The sequence below is a fragment of the Engystomops pustulosus genome, chromosome 1 (assembly GCF_040894005.1).
Source record: "Engystomops pustulosus chromosome 1, aEngPut4.maternal, whole genome shotgun sequence".
NCBI classification, from domain to species: Eukaryota; Metazoa; Chordata; class Amphibia; order Anura; family Leptodactylidae; genus Engystomops; species Engystomops pustulosus.
In genome coordinates this window covers 96,161,509-96,179,822 of record NC_092411.1, presented here as the reverse complement: position 1 = coordinate 96,179,822, position 18,314 = coordinate 96,161,509, and the positions used below count along the sequence as shown (strand labels likewise).

At 38.2% G+C, this 18,314-nt stretch overlaps 1 protein-coding gene across 1 annotated transcript in view; it reads right to left on the bottom strand.

Moving 5' to 3' along the window:
* The window catches only part of POLE (DNA polymerase epsilon, catalytic subunit), a 41,689-nt gene that overhangs the window by 17,222 nt on the left and 6,153 nt on the right, over positions 1-18,314 (bottom strand). The window contains exons 6-24 of the mRNA XM_072148979.1: positions 16,499-16,653; positions 15,913-16,054; positions 15,144-15,224; positions 14,552-14,659; positions 13,583-13,693; positions 9,288-9,373; positions 9,081-9,200; positions 8,838-8,970; positions 7,587-7,700; positions 7,281-7,493; positions 7,093-7,200; positions 6,887-7,015; positions 6,697-6,799; positions 3,800-3,946; positions 3,129-3,274; positions 2,738-2,886; positions 2,082-2,174; positions 1,304-1,448; positions 726-883 (exon numbers count right to left, since the gene is read on the bottom strand). Of these exons, the coding sequence (XP_072005080.1) occupies positions 726-883; positions 1,304-1,448; positions 2,082-2,174; positions 2,738-2,886; positions 3,129-3,274; positions 3,800-3,946; positions 6,697-6,799; positions 6,887-7,015; positions 7,093-7,200; positions 7,281-7,493; positions 7,587-7,700; positions 8,838-8,970; positions 9,081-9,200; positions 9,288-9,373; positions 13,583-13,693; positions 14,552-14,659; positions 15,144-15,224; positions 15,913-16,054; positions 16,499-16,653 (2,441 nt within the window). The remainder of the gene's footprint in view (positions 1-725; positions 884-1,303; positions 1,449-2,081; positions 2,175-2,737; positions 2,887-3,128; positions 3,275-3,799; positions 3,947-6,696; positions 6,800-6,886; positions 7,016-7,092; positions 7,201-7,280; positions 7,494-7,586; positions 7,701-8,837; positions 8,971-9,080; positions 9,201-9,287; positions 9,374-13,582; positions 13,694-14,551; positions 14,660-15,143; positions 15,225-15,912; positions 16,055-16,498; positions 16,654-18,314) is intronic.

Genomic DNA, 18,314 nt, shown 5'->3' with positions numbered 1-18,314 from the left:
TTAAAAAACACATTCTCATGAGTGAATTTAATGATATTTAATGGTATTATATGAGAATTGCAATAAATGGTTGACCCCTTGGGTGATTAAATAATTGTAGATTGATGCCGAATCTCCACCAATCAGCTGGAAGCAACAAGGATACAGATAATAATTAACCTTCTACGGCCTACAAGGTCCCTGCTGTGCTCCCAAATTGGCCACAGGGGATTGTCGAATATTGAAGTTGAAACACTTATGACATTTACCACAGCAATGTAGGGTACTAGCAATCTCTTAATTTTGTATTTTACAGTACTGTTGATGTTATTACAGTAAGGAAACTGTCATCTTCTAAAGAACTTAAGAAAAAATAATCCCCCCCCCCCCACACCATTTCCCCAGCTGGATAGATAATGTATTAGATTTGCAGTTCAGGTCATAGCAATAGCAGCATTATCATAAAGTTAAAATCTGATGGGGATTATTTATTAAGGATAATCCAAAGACCGATATCCAAAAAAAATCTAGATTTTTATTTCTGCAACATGCTTAGTGTATAGATTTACACTATTGAGAGATACTACTTATAAAGCCAATATGGCTGGCTTATATATTCCATCAATGCTATACTGATCATTGTAAGAAAATACATCCCAGGAAAACAGAGCTATACAAACTGAGCGAAGCAAGATTTCAGTGAAAAGATCACGTTACTAGCAAACAGATCCCTATAGGCCACCAACCTTTTTTTCAACTTCTTCCCCTCCTCCTTGGATGCAGGAAGTATCATGGCAAGATATGGTCCATCCACCTCAAAGAAGATACTATTTTCAGATCGTGTGATGTATGTTAGTGTTGAAGGGTCAACAAGCTCCTGGTATTGATGGTTTGTAAACCCTTCCTGGAGAATGGCAAACCAATAAAGATTTTATTCGTATTATACAGGTTACATCGGCATCCCTGTGTGCTACTACACAGCCACAATAGTATTATAGGGGTTTACCCAATTCTAATGTGATCACTGTTACTGCGACTAGTGGCAGTCACAGTATTGCGACTCCTATAAACCCTGTGTGGATAAAAAATATTAAAAAGGCGTTTTTCCATTAAGGCCACATCTTGACATGTGGGATCATAACTGTTATTCCATACATCCTTAAACTATCATCACCGAGTTGGAAACCAGTCTGTATCCCATTACAATTCTGTAACTATGACAATCTTTCCTGAAATCTTAAATTGATAAAAATGTGATAGGGAAGAGGTCTAGTGGGAAAACAAAATACCACATCACTGTTCCATGGCATCTATGATCTCTTACCTTCACCAAAATATTGAGCATTGCCCCAGGATATGATATGGTCACTTTTGGCTTTTTGGCATTATTAGATTTTATCACAAAGTTCTCAGGGAAACTATTTGGGAGAACACACCAAATTCCATCTGTATCCAATTCCAGAGGCCTCCTATAAAAAAAAAAATAGGTTCAGTCATGTTCAGAAAAAAAAAAAAAAATGTTCAAATGACCCAAGGCAACTATGTGATGTTTGCATTTCACAAGAAAAATTCTGAAACCGTTCAAGAATGTGACAGAAATCTAAGTGCACACGTTGTAGAAATAACCTGGCTCAGATGCATGTTCAGCCAGATACACATCTCATATCTGCAGCAAGTCAGCATGCCATGCCCAACAAAGTTAGCTATGGGGTTATAATTAAAAAAACATCTACCACCAGGATGAAGGATTGTAAACTATGCACACTAACTACTGGTGTCTGGTCTCTCTGGCAGGATCTGCTCTTCCTTTAGCTCCTTAAACTTTTCTTTTATTGAAAAAAAAGGTTTTAAAAATATACAAATGAGCCTAAAGGGCTGCAGGCTCCATTGACATCATTGAGCCTGGAGCCACTCAGGTTAATTTACATAATATTTAATACCTTTTTTTCATAAAAACAAGGGCTTAAGATACTTAAAAAAAGAAAAGGACTTCAAAGAGGGGGCGCAAAGCAGCATGTACATATGCTTGGTTTACAATCCTTCATCCTGGTGGTAGATGTCCTTTGAAGGAGGTGGGGGTGAACAATATTCCTATTGCTTACCCTATTTGTTCAACAAGCTCCCTTGCCTGAGTTATAATGTTTGCTCCAGTATAACATACAATTCCAGCCATCTCCATTGAATACCAACGAGCTCTGAAAGAAAAATAAAGGGACAATTATCGATGTGAAGGATAAGTTCCATACATAACAGTTACATGTGTATTAAATGCTATTAACCGTGGCCATAAACAACGGACTACAAATCAGTTGTTTGCAGCCCAAAAAAAACCCACACATCTCAAAGTTAGATGGAGACAGACTACAGATTACAGGTGGTCCCCTACTTAAGAACACTCGACTTACATACGACCCCTAGTTACAAACTGACCTCTGGATATTGGTAATTCATTGTTCTTTAGTCCTAGGCTACAATAAACAGCTGTAACAGATATCACAGGCGTCTTTAATGAAGCTTTAGTGTTAATCTTGATTCTTATGACAATCCAACATTTTTAAAATGCAATTGTCACAGAAACCAAAAAAGTTCTGGCTGGGATTACAATGATAAAATATACAGTTCTGACTTACATACAAACTCAACTTAATAACAAACCTACAGACCCTATCTTGGATGTAACCCGGGGACTGCCTGTATTCTCTTTGAAATTTCAACGATGCAATTTTGCTTTTAGAGAACATTTCAGTAAAACACGTACCCCTTACGCATTACATATCCATAGAAGGAATTCAGAATGCATTTGTGAGCCAGCTGCAGGGATTCATACAAAATCTCCATGTTTTTGCATCGCTTTAATTCAGCCGCATCTCCACTTTCATATGCAGCCGATAATTTCTTTTTCCACACCTGGAAATAATTAAAAGCTGTTTATTGTGGTACTGTACATCAGTCCATACATTTCAGAATAACCAGGAAGTAACATCACTAAATAATGTGGCACTATGGAAACCAAAAAGATTCTGTATCGCAATTCCATTGTTCCTCTATGAGAGATCTGCAGTAAGTAGTCTAAACGGGGTCATGAAATCATGTCAGTTATCTCAGAAACAAATACACTACTTTCTAACCCGCATATTGGTATATCATACCTTGTGCAGTCCTTTGAACTCATATCTACGATCCCTAAATGCTCGCACTGTATCAACATAGAAGGAATTTTCCCGCTGGCATATGGTTGTAACACGGTCTTCCAGTCTGGTGACATGGATCTTCTTATAAGCTTTTCTGCAATAATCTGGGAATAATTGTTGCAGTCAATTTCAACAGTAATGCCTAAATTTCTACCAAATCTACCACCAGTATGAAGGATTGTAAACCAAGCACACTAACATACTGGTGTGTGCCCCCTCTGGCAGGATTCACAGTTCTTTAAGGTTCTTATGCTCTTGTTTTCAGGAAACAAAAAATTAAGCAAATGAGCCTGAGAGACTCCATGCTCCATTAGCACTTACAGAGGGGGGGACCCCTCAGGCTCATTTGCATCATTTTAAGAGCCTGTTTTCGTAAAACCAAGGGCAAAACAAGGGGGCACACACCAGTATGTCAGTGTGCTTGGTTTACAATCCTTGACTCTCGTGGTAGATGTCCTTTAATGGATATTTCTTGGTTTACCATTCTAGTGACCAAAGAATTCATATAACACTAGAAATGGGAGTCAGAGGAGAGCCTGTTATCCCTGCCCAAGCCTCCCAAGGGATTTAGGGTGTACTCAGAAACCCATTAAGCATGTGAAGATATCCAGGTATTAAGCTATGCTCACCTGCCAGTCGCTTCTTTTCATACTTGGCTTGCTCCTCTCGATTCAGTTCATGAAATGCTCTTGGGGGCTGACCAGGGAAGAGTGGAGGAAACTTCTCAGATTCTAGCTGTTGCTGGATACGATGGTACTCACTGCGGCTGGCTGGCACTGCATATTAATTTTTTATTACTTAATGAATATATTTGAGATTCCTCAAAACAATTCAAGCCATTTTGTTTAGACACTTTTTTCTACTCTATACAACTCAAAAATAAACTTCATTCAGGACTGGTGACGGCATCTTTCAAAAACTAACAATGCACAGTAGCTGCAGCAGGTAAAAACTACCCAACTGCACCTAGAATGTGATTCAAAGCACAAGATCACATGTCCTTTGATGTGGAGCCAAAAAAAATATGGAGACAGAATTTGCAGATATTAGGCAAATCGGGACTCACTCATTGACTGACTCATTGTCACTACATCTTGTGTGGAGTACAATTTTAAGAGCTGAGAACTTTACCCAGGTACCGAATACAAATCTGTCAAACTGTTCCTTAAAATGTCACTATATAGTGATAGCTGCTTTTAGAATACGATAATGCCCTTTTTAAACTGTAACTGTAAAGTTATAGTGATTTTACCAAATTATTATATGCGATTCCCCCTTTAGAAACAAACAGAACAATGCCTACTTTGTGCGGCTCACTCTTTTCTTTCCAAAGTTATGGCAATTTCTGTTCTATAATCTCTCACCAGAAGTGAAGTGGGTGGAGACTAATGTCTGTCAGTCTATACCCTCAGGCTGAGGCCAGTTAGCTTGCCCTTAGATCCCATGATGCCTTGTGTTCTCTCTCAAAGTAATTTAGCATTAAATACATTTAGTTTCCCACAAGTAAATCCACTGATCACTGCACAGTGTATATACAGGATGTACATGGAGACTAGACTGGCAGCTTCCACCACATGTGAACATGAGCAGTGAACATGTAATAAGTGATAGTAATCATTAGTACATGAAGTCTATGCCTGTACTGTGTGAGCACAAAGGGAACCTGCCACCAGGGACTTCATTTTCACTAAAGACAGATTGTAAAAGCCCATGACACCTGCAGTGCAAATCTGCCTCTCTGCCTTTTCTAAGAATTTGCATTACAATATAATTCTGTGTTATAACTTGCCTTACACTCTGACAGAATCAACTGTGTAGTCACCGGGGTTGGGCTTTGATTTGGATGCATTTCAAGAAACAACATGTGACTACCCCAGGATTTTGTCAGGGTGCAAGAGTAAGTTATACCACACAATTATACTGTAATGCAAATGCTTATAAAAGGCAAAAAGGTATATTAGCTTCTGCAATCTGTCTTTAGTTAAAATGAGGTCCCTGGTGACAGGTTTCCTTTAATAGCTTATCTGTACAGAGCCGATACTGCCCATGACCGTGTGGGGGTAGCTAACAGCATGGCATGTAGAGAGGGACAAGAGAAATTTCTGTAGAATCAGACTAGGATGCATGAACTGATAGGGAACAGTGAAGATCTTGTACCTCACTATTCTGTGTAGGAGACATCTGTATCCACAGTCCTGTACAGATTCAGCACTGCTTCATACACAGAGAGCTCTGTCACATGACCTCCTCCCCTGGAGCAGGTGAGCAGCAGCTCCTCTCCTCCCAGGAGTCCGTAGTTTGCAGATTAGTTTATAATATGGACTCCAGGGCTTATCAGCAGAGGGAGAGGAAGCAGCTACTGCAGCACTCACATAATCTGAGAGGGATAGCAAAGAAACTACTGAATTTAGGTAACAAATTTAATAGGCAAAATTGTTTTACACCCCAAAAGCTATTGATTTGTGGAAAACTAAAAAAAACCTTTACAGTTACTCTTTAAGATGACATGAAGACAGTCCTTAGGTTATTAATGCTTGAAAGTGGTAAGGACCTTATAAATGAAAGCTATAAGAAAGTTCCGACATCTAATGTGATAATCATCTGAAACCTAAGTCTCTAATACGCAGTTTATATCAGTCCGTTACATCTGTAGTCTGCAAATGCCAATAATTACTTCGGTAAAGGCAATAACATTAATCTTCATTAACTTAAGATGTTCTTGGCAGTTACAGATAAATGTAATTGGAAATAATACAATTACTCAGTTTTAGATCTGGGAAAAGTGCAAGAGTATGTTAAAGTTAATAAATTAAGTGCATAGACTATAATGTTAAGCTTCTTCAATCGTTATAATTACAATATCTGTAATTTGCACAATAAAGTGCTTAACCATAAAAAACCTTGGACTATGCAGATACTGTCTACAATATTATTCTGGTAACAATGTCATTTGCATGGGGTTGTCTTTGTAAATATCCACAACTATGATTTTTTATGTATATGCCTGCATTTCAATATTTGTTCAATAAACTTTGTTGACCCTAAAAACATGGACTATGGTGTTGGCTGTGCAAATGTTCTACATTTTATATGTAAAATTGTAGGAGGATACACAGAATTTACACATATTCAGGAAAAAAAAAACTTAATTTCCCATTGTTATTTGTGGAGATATCCCTAGACCTATAAATTTAATTAAGTAGTAACTCCGATTAGCAATGCATTTTACCAAAGTGTAGTGCATTATACTTATACTATCTGCCTTCACATGCAGCATCCAGGAAACACAAGTGAGGCATCTGTCATCCTAGCATAACAAAAGGTATGACTGCTCTGTTCACCTGTAAAGAGCAGGATGCTACCATCCTTACAGGGATGGTGCAATATTTCTTCACAACAACAAAATACTGTATATAAATATCAGTAAGTGTATAAATAACCAATGTTCAGATAAGGGCAGCACTTGAAATTTACAAATACGTGGCTATTGTTTTGGCTGGAAATAAAATTGAACAAAACTACTTACTGAACTCTCCTCTCCACTGCCAAGTCATCTTGCGTTGACACATGGCTCCTGGCTTGTTGAAGTCACAGGCTGCACAAGTCACTTCATCAACCATAGCAGATGGCTAATTAAAAACAAAAAAAAGGCAAAGATGGAAAGTGTTTTTGTTTTGTTTTTTTAAACCCCACATGTGTTTGCATCGCTTACTAACCTGCAAACGATTTGTGAGAATAATATTGGGATACATGGCACCCACATCCAGATGGTAAATGAGTGGACACTCAATTCTGTTTGGCACTTCTTTCAAAGAATTCAACTTCCTTTTAATCTCATCGCAAACCTAGGGAGGACAAATAAAGATTAAAGCAACCTGTCAATATGATATAAATGCATCACATTTATTGAGAAATAGCATACTTCTTCAAAGTTGGTGACTTCTTCCAATGGGACTTTCTCCTCCTCTTCAATAGCATGACGGAGAGTCATTTCAACGCGCTGCAGTAGGAAGTCAAAGGCAGCTGGGTTCTAAAAGGAGAAAAAAAAGCGAGTTTGCTTTCTTCCCATTACATGATGTATTTTAGTCAAATCTTGGGTTATAAACTAACCATTTTGAAACGGCAAGGAATGTCACTGCGGAAGACACCAGATTCCAAAGCTTCCACGTGACCACCCACATATGTCTCAGAATCTAGCACATGGCCATCATTGGTCAGCTTATTAAACACCGCTTCTTGTTTGTTAGGGAATATTATATTTGCATGATACGCCTGCACCATCAGCAAAGCCTCGCACAAAGTTCCAGAGCCTTTCCTCAACACCTAAATTGTAAACAACAACAAACTAAGTATAACAACACAGAAGAAAAATATATGTTGATATTAAAAGTAGGACTATTCAAAATGGACTATTACCTCATCTGGCTCCATAGGGATAATGGTGCAGAGAGCAAAGATGAATGGATGAACATACTTCATGTACATGTAATATGTTGCAACAGCATCAGACACCGAGTATGTGGCCAGCACCTAAAATGAAATAAGTGATGAGACCCAGCAGCGCTGATTAACCCCTGGAGACCGTGATCATATGACCGTTGAGTCAATAGAGCGAACGGCACCACCAGCGCTGCTATTCACTGCATAGTGCTACATCACTTATATGCAGTGAAGAAAGAAGGATGCTGTGTCTTATTAGCGCGGGAGCAGGAGAAACTGCGTCGACGTAGAAAGTGGAGGATGGTATCACTTAGTTTTAACGAATAGGACATTCACCCCTTTACTAAGATTCATTGTTGTCTGAAAGCAGGGCTCAATTTTTGCAGTTCTGTGCATCTTTAAATAACAACTGCATTACTTATCAAATGTTAGATGATATTTTTTATGATGTGTGAGACTTACTTGGTTTTATTAACATTTCTATAAACTAAAAATGTGAAAAAGAATGCCGTCATTTTTCCCATTAAAATTGTATAAACCTTAAAAGATTTTAGAAATACAGGCGGTCCCCTACTTAAGGACACCCGACTTACAGACGACTCATAGTTACAGACGGACCCCTCTGCCCACTGTGACCTCTGGTGAAGCTCTCTGGAGGCTTTACTATAGTCCCAGGCTGCAATGATCAGCTGTAAGGTGTCTGTAATGAAGCTTTATTGATAATCCTTGGTCCAATTACATCAAAAAAATTTTAACTCCAATTGTCACTTGGGCAAAAAAAAAAAATTGTCTGGAGCTACAATTATAAAATATACAATTCCGACTTACATACAAATTCAACTTAAGAACAAACCTACAGACCCTATCTTGTACGTAACCCGGGGACTGCCTGTATGTACAGTGTCCAGGTTTAGAGACAGAGGGCGTATTTATTTTTGCCAAGTGTCTTCTACAGCTCAGTCTGCGTTCTGCCTTCAGTTGACAGGGGGAAATCGCTCCTGAACTATAGCACCTACACATTAGCCGTTTAAAAGAATACTAGAATTGTCTTTCTAGGTGAAAGAGAACAGGAGATATCCACTATTAAAGTTAGTCGGAAATAGAGATAAGATTGTTTCTAGGTGCTACTGTTCAGGAGATATGACAGTAACGTATATATACATACTATCTGCATGGAGAACATGCAAATAGGATGTATATATCTGTATGATAGTCACAAAGTTTTACCTGTGGTTCTTCTGTAGCCATACGACACATCTCCTCAGGGTCAAGCTCTACTGGGTCATATCCCAATTTAGCTTTGGCAGCTGCCTTAAGGTTATGGCTTCCAACAGGCAGGTAACTATCTCGCTTTACCCACCTACAGTAAAAAATATATATGACTAAAATTTTATTGGAACTTGAAAGAGATTTATCCATTAAAAAATTAGAATAAGAGTATTATTTGTAATACTTTTAATGATAATGTACCTAAGACAATCCATATGAATACAAGATGGAGACTTGTACTCCCCTTGGTTATCTTTCTGAAAGCCAATCTCCTGCAACATGCTCATCCCATGAACTGTAGCACGAGTTTCCACAAAAGGCCTGTAAAAAAAATAAAGATCAATCCCCATGGAATATCCACATGTTCCACTTCAAGAATAAATTTAGAATGCAAAAGAAATGACTTACCAGTCAAAGAAGTCTCCATTGTATGTCACAATTATATTTGGCTTGGTTTCTTGAAGGTGCTCAAACCAGCGCTGAATTAGATGTGCCTGAAACACAAGATTTTTTTAGTGCTGTGCCACAGTTCATATAAAGTGGTAAAAGCAAGTGTGAGAAAAAGCTGCAGCTTTTTAATGGATTTTCAGTTATATTTTGATTAACCCTTTACAACACCAGGAGGTTCCTTAACCCCTTCCCGCCGCGGCCCTTTTTCGATTTTGCGTTTTCATTTTTCACTCCCCACATTCAAAAATCTGTAACTTTTTTAATTTTTCCATGTACAGAGCTGTGTGATGGCTTATTTTCTGCGTAACAAATGACACTTCAAAATGGTGGTATTTAATATTCCATGCCGTGTACTGGGAAGCAGGAAAAAAATTCCAAATGCAGTGAAATTGGCAAAAAAAAACATTTGTGCCGTATTCTTGTGGGCTTGGATTTTACGGATTTCACTGTGCACCTCAAATGACATGTCTTCTTTATTCTTTGGGTCGGTACGATTACGGGGATAGCAAATTTATATAGGTTTTATAATGTTTTCATACATTTAAAAAAATTAAAACCTCCTGTACAAATTTTTTGGGGGGGATTTTGCCATCTTCTGGCGCTAATAACTTTTTCATACTTTGGTGTACGGAGCTGTGGGTGGTGTCTTTTTTTGCGGATTTTGATGACGTTTACAATGTTATCATTTTTAGGACTGATCACTTTTTATAGAATTAAAATTTTTTTTTTAAAATGGCAAAAAAGTGCCATTTTCGACTTTGGGTGCGATTTTCCGTTACGGGGTTAAACGCAGTGAAAAACCGTTATCATATTTTGATAGATCGGGCATTTTCGGACGCGGCGATACCTAATGTGTTTATGATTTCTACTGTTTATTTATATCAATTCTAGGGAAAGGGGGGTGATTTTAATTTTTTAGGTTTTTTTTAATTTTAATTTTTTTATTTTAACTTTTTTTTTTACTATTTTTCATACTCCCTAGGCTACTTTAACCCTAGGGTGTCTGTACAATCCTATCATATACTGCCATACTACAGTATGGCAGTATATGGGGATTTTACTACTCATACATTACAATGTGCTGACAGCACATTGTAATGAATGGGTTAACCCGAAGTAGCTTCGGGTCTTCGTGAGACCCGAAGCTACCATGGCAACGAATCACCGCTCCCCGACGACGTCACAGGGAGCGACGATCCACGAAAAGATGGCGGCGCCCGCGCGCCGCCGTCTTTTTGAAGCCGCCGGCAACTTTGCCGGTGGCGATCAGCGGTAAAACAGCCGCGATCGGTGCCGGCAATATGCAGCAAAGACTTACCGGCTATGGAGAGGGCTCGGCCCGCAAGCCCCCTCCATGTACCGGGACCCGACATGTGACGTACTATTACGTCACATGTCGGTAAGGGGTTAACATCCTGGTGTGTTCACAAATGTATGAAGAGGGTTCATGGGCTGATCTCTCTTCATACAGCCCTAGACCTCCTAGGATGGAGTACCCAAAGGTGGTCTGAAAGAACATTAAAAAAAATATATTTAGAAAACCCAAGTTGCCCCATTTTTATAGATGAGAAACATGTTATGTATTGCAGCATTCCAAAATGGTTAATCCTGCCAATGAACCCAGTAAGCGAAAGTAGTGCCCAAATGTCCGAATTACCACTTTAGGCTATACAGAAAATTTTTAATAAAAAGTGATCAAAAAAGTCGTATGTAAAATGGTAGCAACGAAAACGGTCATCTCATATCAGAGAAAAATTAAACCTCACACAGCTCAGCTTCCTAAACGAAGTATGAAAAAGTTATAAAAATTGGATGAAAAGATCATCCAGCGCAGTGTTAAAAGTTTCCAAAGCTTTACATTTTTTAAATTCATTAAAATTATAACTGCTCGTGAAGCGGACACATTTTGAGCCTTAAAATGAATGACGGCGTTATCTCCATTGTTTGCACAGTTGCAATATCTTGAGGAGTGGGGTAAGCTGTAGTAGTTACGCACTAGGAAAAAGTTATAGGTGTCTACATATGGCAAAAAGACTTTGTAAAAGAGTTTTAAGAAATCAACCAAAAAAACATAAAATCTATATAAATTTGGTAGCTCTGTGATTGTACTGATCGAAGGAATATAGGGGAGCTGCCATTTGGAGTGCACAGTGAAAGATGTTAAAACAGATCCTACAAGAAAATTTCTGAATTTTCCCAGTACATTAAATAATTACACTAGGAAGTATGAGTTGTTATGCAGAAAACAAGCCCTAACACAGGTGTGTGCACACAAAAATAAAGGTGTGGCCTTTTGAAGGAAAATACAAAAACCAAAAAGGGTTGTGCCATTGACCACTTCTAGTCTAAGCCATTTTAGGGCCTTAGGACCAGGCATTATTTTTATAATTTGCCCTGTGTCCTTGTAGGAGGTTATACCTTTGTAAATCTTTAACATACCCAGGGGATTTTGAGATTGTACTTCAAAGTAATAGAAAATTTTTGATGACATCTTTTGTGTTTAGTTATAAAAAAAAAAAAAAAAAACAGAAATTTTGCAAAAATTTCTAAACATTAATTTTCAAACTTCTAAATTTTCTGCTTTTCAGGCAGATAGCTATAAAGTTACTTGGGTGCTACGACTAACATTTCCAAATGTCTCCTTCATAACAGCGTGGCTATTTATGCATCCTCTCTTTTCTAGATTTTTAGGAGGTTCAGAATTGTGAATGCAATTTTTCTCATTTTTATGAAAATCGTGAAAACCCTTAGCACCTGCTCAGTTTTAAGTGACATCGAGAGGCCTAAATAGCAGTAAAACCCTGTAAATGATACCATTTTAGAAACTACACCCCTCAATGTGTGCAAAATTAACATTAAGAAGGGTGTTAACCCTTTAGATGTTTCACAGGGGTTAAACCAAAATGGAGGTGTAATTTACCAGCTCTAATTTTTTTTTTAGACACTATTAATTTTGGCCCAAGATTAAACCATCACAAAACATTAAATGTGATAAACGCCACAAAGTTTGATGAGTATGCCCCATATGTGGTGGTGACTGCTGTATGGGCACACGGCCGGGCATAGAAGGGAAGCAGCGCCTTTCAGAGCAGATCTGCATTGTCACATTTTTCAGGCTATAAAATGTTTATTTTTTAATTTGGACATATGGGGGATTTTTTTTTTTGTGGATGAGATCCACTTTTCAGGTACAGCATTTATGGGCGGTTCAATAGCTAATAATCAGATGTCATTAACAGGTGGTATATAAAAAAAAAAAAAAAAATCAAATCATTAATTCTTGTTACTGGTTTTTACAATCTTTTTTTCAGGACGTTCACCGTACCATAAAAATGTGTTATCTTTATTCTATGGGACATCACGATTTATGTAGCTTTTTTTTTTTTTTTTATAGTTAACTTGTTTTGCAGAGTACAGAACTCATTTTGTGACAAATGTTCTTATTTTTGCATCGCCATGTAACAATGGGCATAACATTTATATTTTGTTAACACAGCTTATTTTTTGCTGTTGTACTTTTTCTTGGCATCGCGTTAAGTATATGTTACTTTTTGACGCGGTGAAAATGTCATAGTTTTAATGGGTGGTGTTCACCATACGCATTTTATTGTACACGTTGTCATACCCAATATGGGTTTTTTGTGTGACTTTCACTTTTTTATGTTTTGATGATTGCATGAGATGGGACATCAGGGGCCTTTTATTTTTTTTTTATTGCACTTTTTTATCAAATTTTATTTTTACTGTTTTCTTTTGTCTTATGGGGGGGGACATGAACAAGTGTATTACTAGTGTATTACTAATACACTATGCTGTATACTAGTGTAGTGCAGCATATCACAGTCAGCCTATGCATTTAGCTGCACTGTTAGATCATGCTGTAAATACAATCCTAACAAGCTGCTACTAAAGGCAGCGCTGGGGTCCTTATCGGACCTCAGGGTTTCCATGGCAATGATCGGCACCACCGTGCCCTGCACGGAGGGTCCTGATCATCTCGGCAATGCACTATAGACGCCTCAGTCACTATGCCCGCGTCTTCTATAGGGTCAACTAGGCGGGATTGCGACAGTCGCAAAGCCGGCTACCGCTTACTGACGGGATCCCGCAGTGATAGCCATGACAAATTCTAGGTCAAGGTGCGGGAAGGGGTTAAGGGGTAAATAATGGTGAAATCCCAAATTCTGGATGTAGGGTCCCAGTTAATTTACTTTGAATAATGCAGAAGTACACATTGAGAATATCATGTTTACCTCATCTGGCTCATTGAAAATACAAAAAGGACCCTCATACTCTGGTTTAGGGGTGAACTCAAAGTCTTCAATGTCTTCAGACACAATCTCCCGGTTTGTGATCAGATAGCCCTAAAATAAGGCAAAATCAAGAGGTTGGGAATAATTACAGATCATTAAGAAATGTGATAAAGCTGCAATTTGACATATAGAATATTTATAGAATATTCACAGGATATGTAATTAATATCCAACAGGTGTGGGTCCAAATAGAGCCTTGAAACAAGGATTGTGCAAACCCTTTTTGTGGGAGGTTAATGTCATAGATTGGTACTTTCAATTCATTACCAACGGATGTCTGAAAATAGCTCAATCTGATCCTCCAAAGAAAAACAACAAGTGCAGATCCCAGTGGTAGAGCCTATATCATTGTACACTTCCTAACATTTAACGGTCAACGCCATAGAAAACATCCTCTGACACTCTCCATGCTGACCACACATTTGCCACACAAACTAAGGCTACATTCACACGATGTATGACCGCCGTACTCATACATCGGCGATGTGGAGAGGAGGAGGGGATAATAATATATGGCGCCATAATCAGGAGAAAGCTAGTACATGTCCCATCTTTCTCCTGGCTATGGAACAGTACGGTGCCGCACGTGTGTTGCACCGTACTGCTCCCGTAGGGCGCCGTGCACCGATTGCCGTGTGTGGATGAGGCATATATACGCCCCCAATACATTTGTGTGAATGTAGCCCAAGCCCCAGAGCCCTAAAACAAACCACACATTTAGGAGAACTACCCACTCTTCTAGGATGGTAGACAATTATTTATTTCCCCTGGGGATTCTTGCCAGGTCTCTGAAAGTTCTGGGAGCGCTAACCAGTGAGGCCTGAAAAAATTATTACTTTTGACATATCCTGTGTTGTCCTAGATGGGAATATATCCCTTAAACTATGTTTTTCAGGCAAAAAGTCCAACCTGTCCATCAATCATGTAGGAGATCATCATAATCTGGTCAGTTTCAGCATCTGGAAACTTCAACGGCAGCTTTGTGGTTTCAATGTCAAAAGCTAAAACCACAGGATCCTAATAAGATGAGAAAAAGATTAATGATTTTGTCATAGGAAAACTCCACAGTGTAACAACCTGTGAATCTACAGCACAGAGGGGCTTTGGTAACAACCCCAAGCATAAAGTTAATGTTAGAAGGAGGCCATGGATGACAAACATAAGAAAATTACCACAATCACAGTGCCTGAAATGTGTCCCTGGTTTATCGTGCTTTATTTTCATGGTAGATTTCCTTTGAATTAAAACTTTATAACCAATTTTTGAATTCAGGGTAGAAATAACCTTGGTCCTCTATTGTAGCATAGGATAACCTGAGGGTTTAGAAATCTGTTCCTTGTTATATAGGTGGATCAGTGGACAAATGAGCGGGAGATTATGGTGTGTGAGTGCTGTGCACATAAAATTATTAAAAGAAATAAAAGTTTTAACCCTACCCGCTACTCCTCTGTCAACTTTAAAATATCCTTGAAATCCTTATGCTAGAAAACCACACACTTACAGGCCTTTCCACAAGGTCATCACGTCGTATGATTTCTGGGGGTGCAGAGCTTCCACGATATCTGATATTATACCAGTGTGCCTGATGGGAATAAAAGTATTATATTTTCATAGGCCAACATTTCCAAGAAAGTAGATTATTAGATTCAAATAATAATTTACAATGAAAAACACATGGGTCACAATACAAACAGCAACGTTTAAAATAAAATTCACAAAAATAAATTACTTAAAGGGGTATTGCGGGAATATGAACTTCTGATACAAAAACCTGTAATGCTACAAATAAATGAATATGACAAAACTCAATGTCATTAGTCTCAAAATGGAGCATAAATGGTTATATTTTTTTGATTTACAAAATGGTATGGGCTTTCTAAAGTAGGCGGAGTTATCACCATAGTAACTGCCATCACTGTACATTACCTCATTGAGATGACATCTCATTCTGGATCTGTCCCCAGCATTTTTCTGCTAAGGGGAGCAAAATTTTAAATAACAACTAATTACATATTGGCTTATATTTTAAAGACCCATTTGTATATGAATTATGCCGATTCCTGGAATAACCCTTTAAGTAATAACACATGTTATACTGCTTTACTATGGTTTGTTCTGCCGGCATTGTAGAAGGTTGAAGGCCAACTGTAGGCTATTATTCACTAGAAAACTACAGACAGCAAGTCACCACTTGACACTTGGTGGTGGGATTGAGCCAGGCTTTGCTGGGCTTTCCAATAAAAGTTAAATGGCTACAATTCTGCACATACCACATGAATTTTAAGATCGATAGAAAGTCGCACATGGTAGGGGACATCATATTCTCGCATATCAATTATGTTCTCCATCTGATCTGAAATCTTCTTGGAGGGTCCTTCCTCCTCAGGAGCAAAGTTGTTTCCAGCTAAAGCACTGCAAAAAATTGCAATATTTGCATCAAATGAAACACCCATGAATGACACAATATGCATTTTAAACATCCAGATCTTCACTACTATTTATTCTAGTCCAGAGCTTCTCGATGTCTCGAACGCTGCCAAATATTAGAGACCAAATAATCCTTTACTGCAAGACTGTTTTAAAAACAAAACAAAACAGCAGATTCACGCTTTAGGTAAATCACATCCCATGACTAGCCAAAAATACTAATGATGGCATAGTCTGTCAAATTTAGGCAAGACAATCTCGCAATCTTTTCTTGCCTAAAATAAGCCCCTTTATCCAATATGGCATTTTAGTCAGGTATGTTAATTGTGAGATTTTTTGAAAGAATAATTTGACCCTCAAATCCATATTTATACTGAATAAAAACATCACAGAGTGAGCAAATTTGGGTGAAAAGAATTCTACAGGTACCTGGAAAGCATTGCAGTGTACGTATCACTAGCGTTATCACGTTCCTTGTTTTTCCGAACTGCCGGGGAGATCTCTTTTCGAACTTTTATTAGATCATCTACCGAATGAAATGATAATTTGATGTAGTTTCTTTTCAGTCCCACCAGATGGTTTGGCTGCAAAATTCAAAATAAAGATGGTTATTTATATATGGAAAATATATATATGGACAGTAAATATCTGAGTTACTGAGTAATTCATATTAATCTTAAAGAGAACCTGTCATGCAAAATAACCCCTCTAATCTAAATATATTTCCATAAACTGCCATTAGAAAGCATTGCCTTTATCCCTTCATTGTCCCTTTACATGCCTGTAAACCTAAGCAATGAGGTCCTAAAGCTGTATGCAAATGACCTGTGAAATGTCCAATGAGTCATTAGCATATTCAAGCTGTCCAGCTTATTCATGAGTGGGAGGCATATCCACACCCCCAGTGCTTGACTGACAGCCTGTATAATGCTGTGATGGCTGCTACATGTGCTTGCTGGTGGCCACGCTCCCCTTCAGCGTGTGCGTGTGTGTGCGTGTGTGTGCGTGTGTGTGCGTGTGTGTGTGTGTGTGTGTGTGAGAGATACAACAGCTCTAGGCAGCCATGTTATAGCAGAACATGTCAGGTACATGTGTAGCTGATGTCTTTGTCTCTCACATATGTATTAGGAGGATGCAACATGTCAGCAGATACACTAACTATGCTTTACTATACATTACACACAGGCATGAGCAGGGGCAGGAGAGGGGAGGGGGAACAGGGGTGACATCACTGCCTCTGACCATGTGACCCGCATCATTTACATAATAAAGAAATTATTATTTTACAATGATTACTGTATGAAATAACTAGATAAAGGCTGGGATGGGATCCTTGTGAGCTGCTCCAACAGGTAGTAGTGACAGGACTAGTGGCAGAGACCTGATGACAGGTGTCCTTTAACTACCAGAAGACCAACTAGTTAATACAATTGATATGAACTAATCAGTAATTTGTAAACAGTACAATGGCGTGCATGTAATATCAGCTTCCCCCAAAACGTAATAATAGTACTGCGTTATAGGAAGGGACTTTCCACAAACCACAGTACCCTTACGTCTGCATGTTTGGCACTGGCTCACAAGCGGATGCTTCTGGGTGTTGAAAAAAAAATTACAATTTCTAAACTACAACTCCATTGTTTTATAAAAGTTGTTTTATATACATTGAGGGTTGCCATTACAAAATTGGGGAGATTTATGTTATTTCCCTATTATTTGGGCCGCTCAAAAAAATAAATTAATTAAAAAAAAAATTAAAAAAAAAATCACAAAATGTTTACGGCATTGCACAAAATAAAAATGTTATAGCCCTTAAACCAAGTATGAAAATTTGTTAGAAATTCTCTGGTCAGTAAAGCCTTGAGCCCTGGTCAGAAAGTTAGGGGTTAAGTTAATTTATCGCAGTTTTGCATTTATGAAAAATATTAAACAAATGTTTTAATAAAGTATAACGGCTCAGATATATCATTATGTCTGCGCCAGCTTTCTGTCTACATTTGTATATAAAAAAAGGTCTTTGGAGGTTGCACATGAATTTATTATGTTCGTGCACCACAATCATGTTGTGGCTGCATTTTGCTAAATACTTTTTACTTTCCTTTAGCTTAAAGGGGCATGATAGTCTGGGTTCCTAGTTTGTGACACATTACTACTGATATGTGTCACAATTATGCCACACGGTGCAACTGTGTGCACATCCTAAGAACTAATAGTAATCAACCCTATTACATAACATGGCGCAACA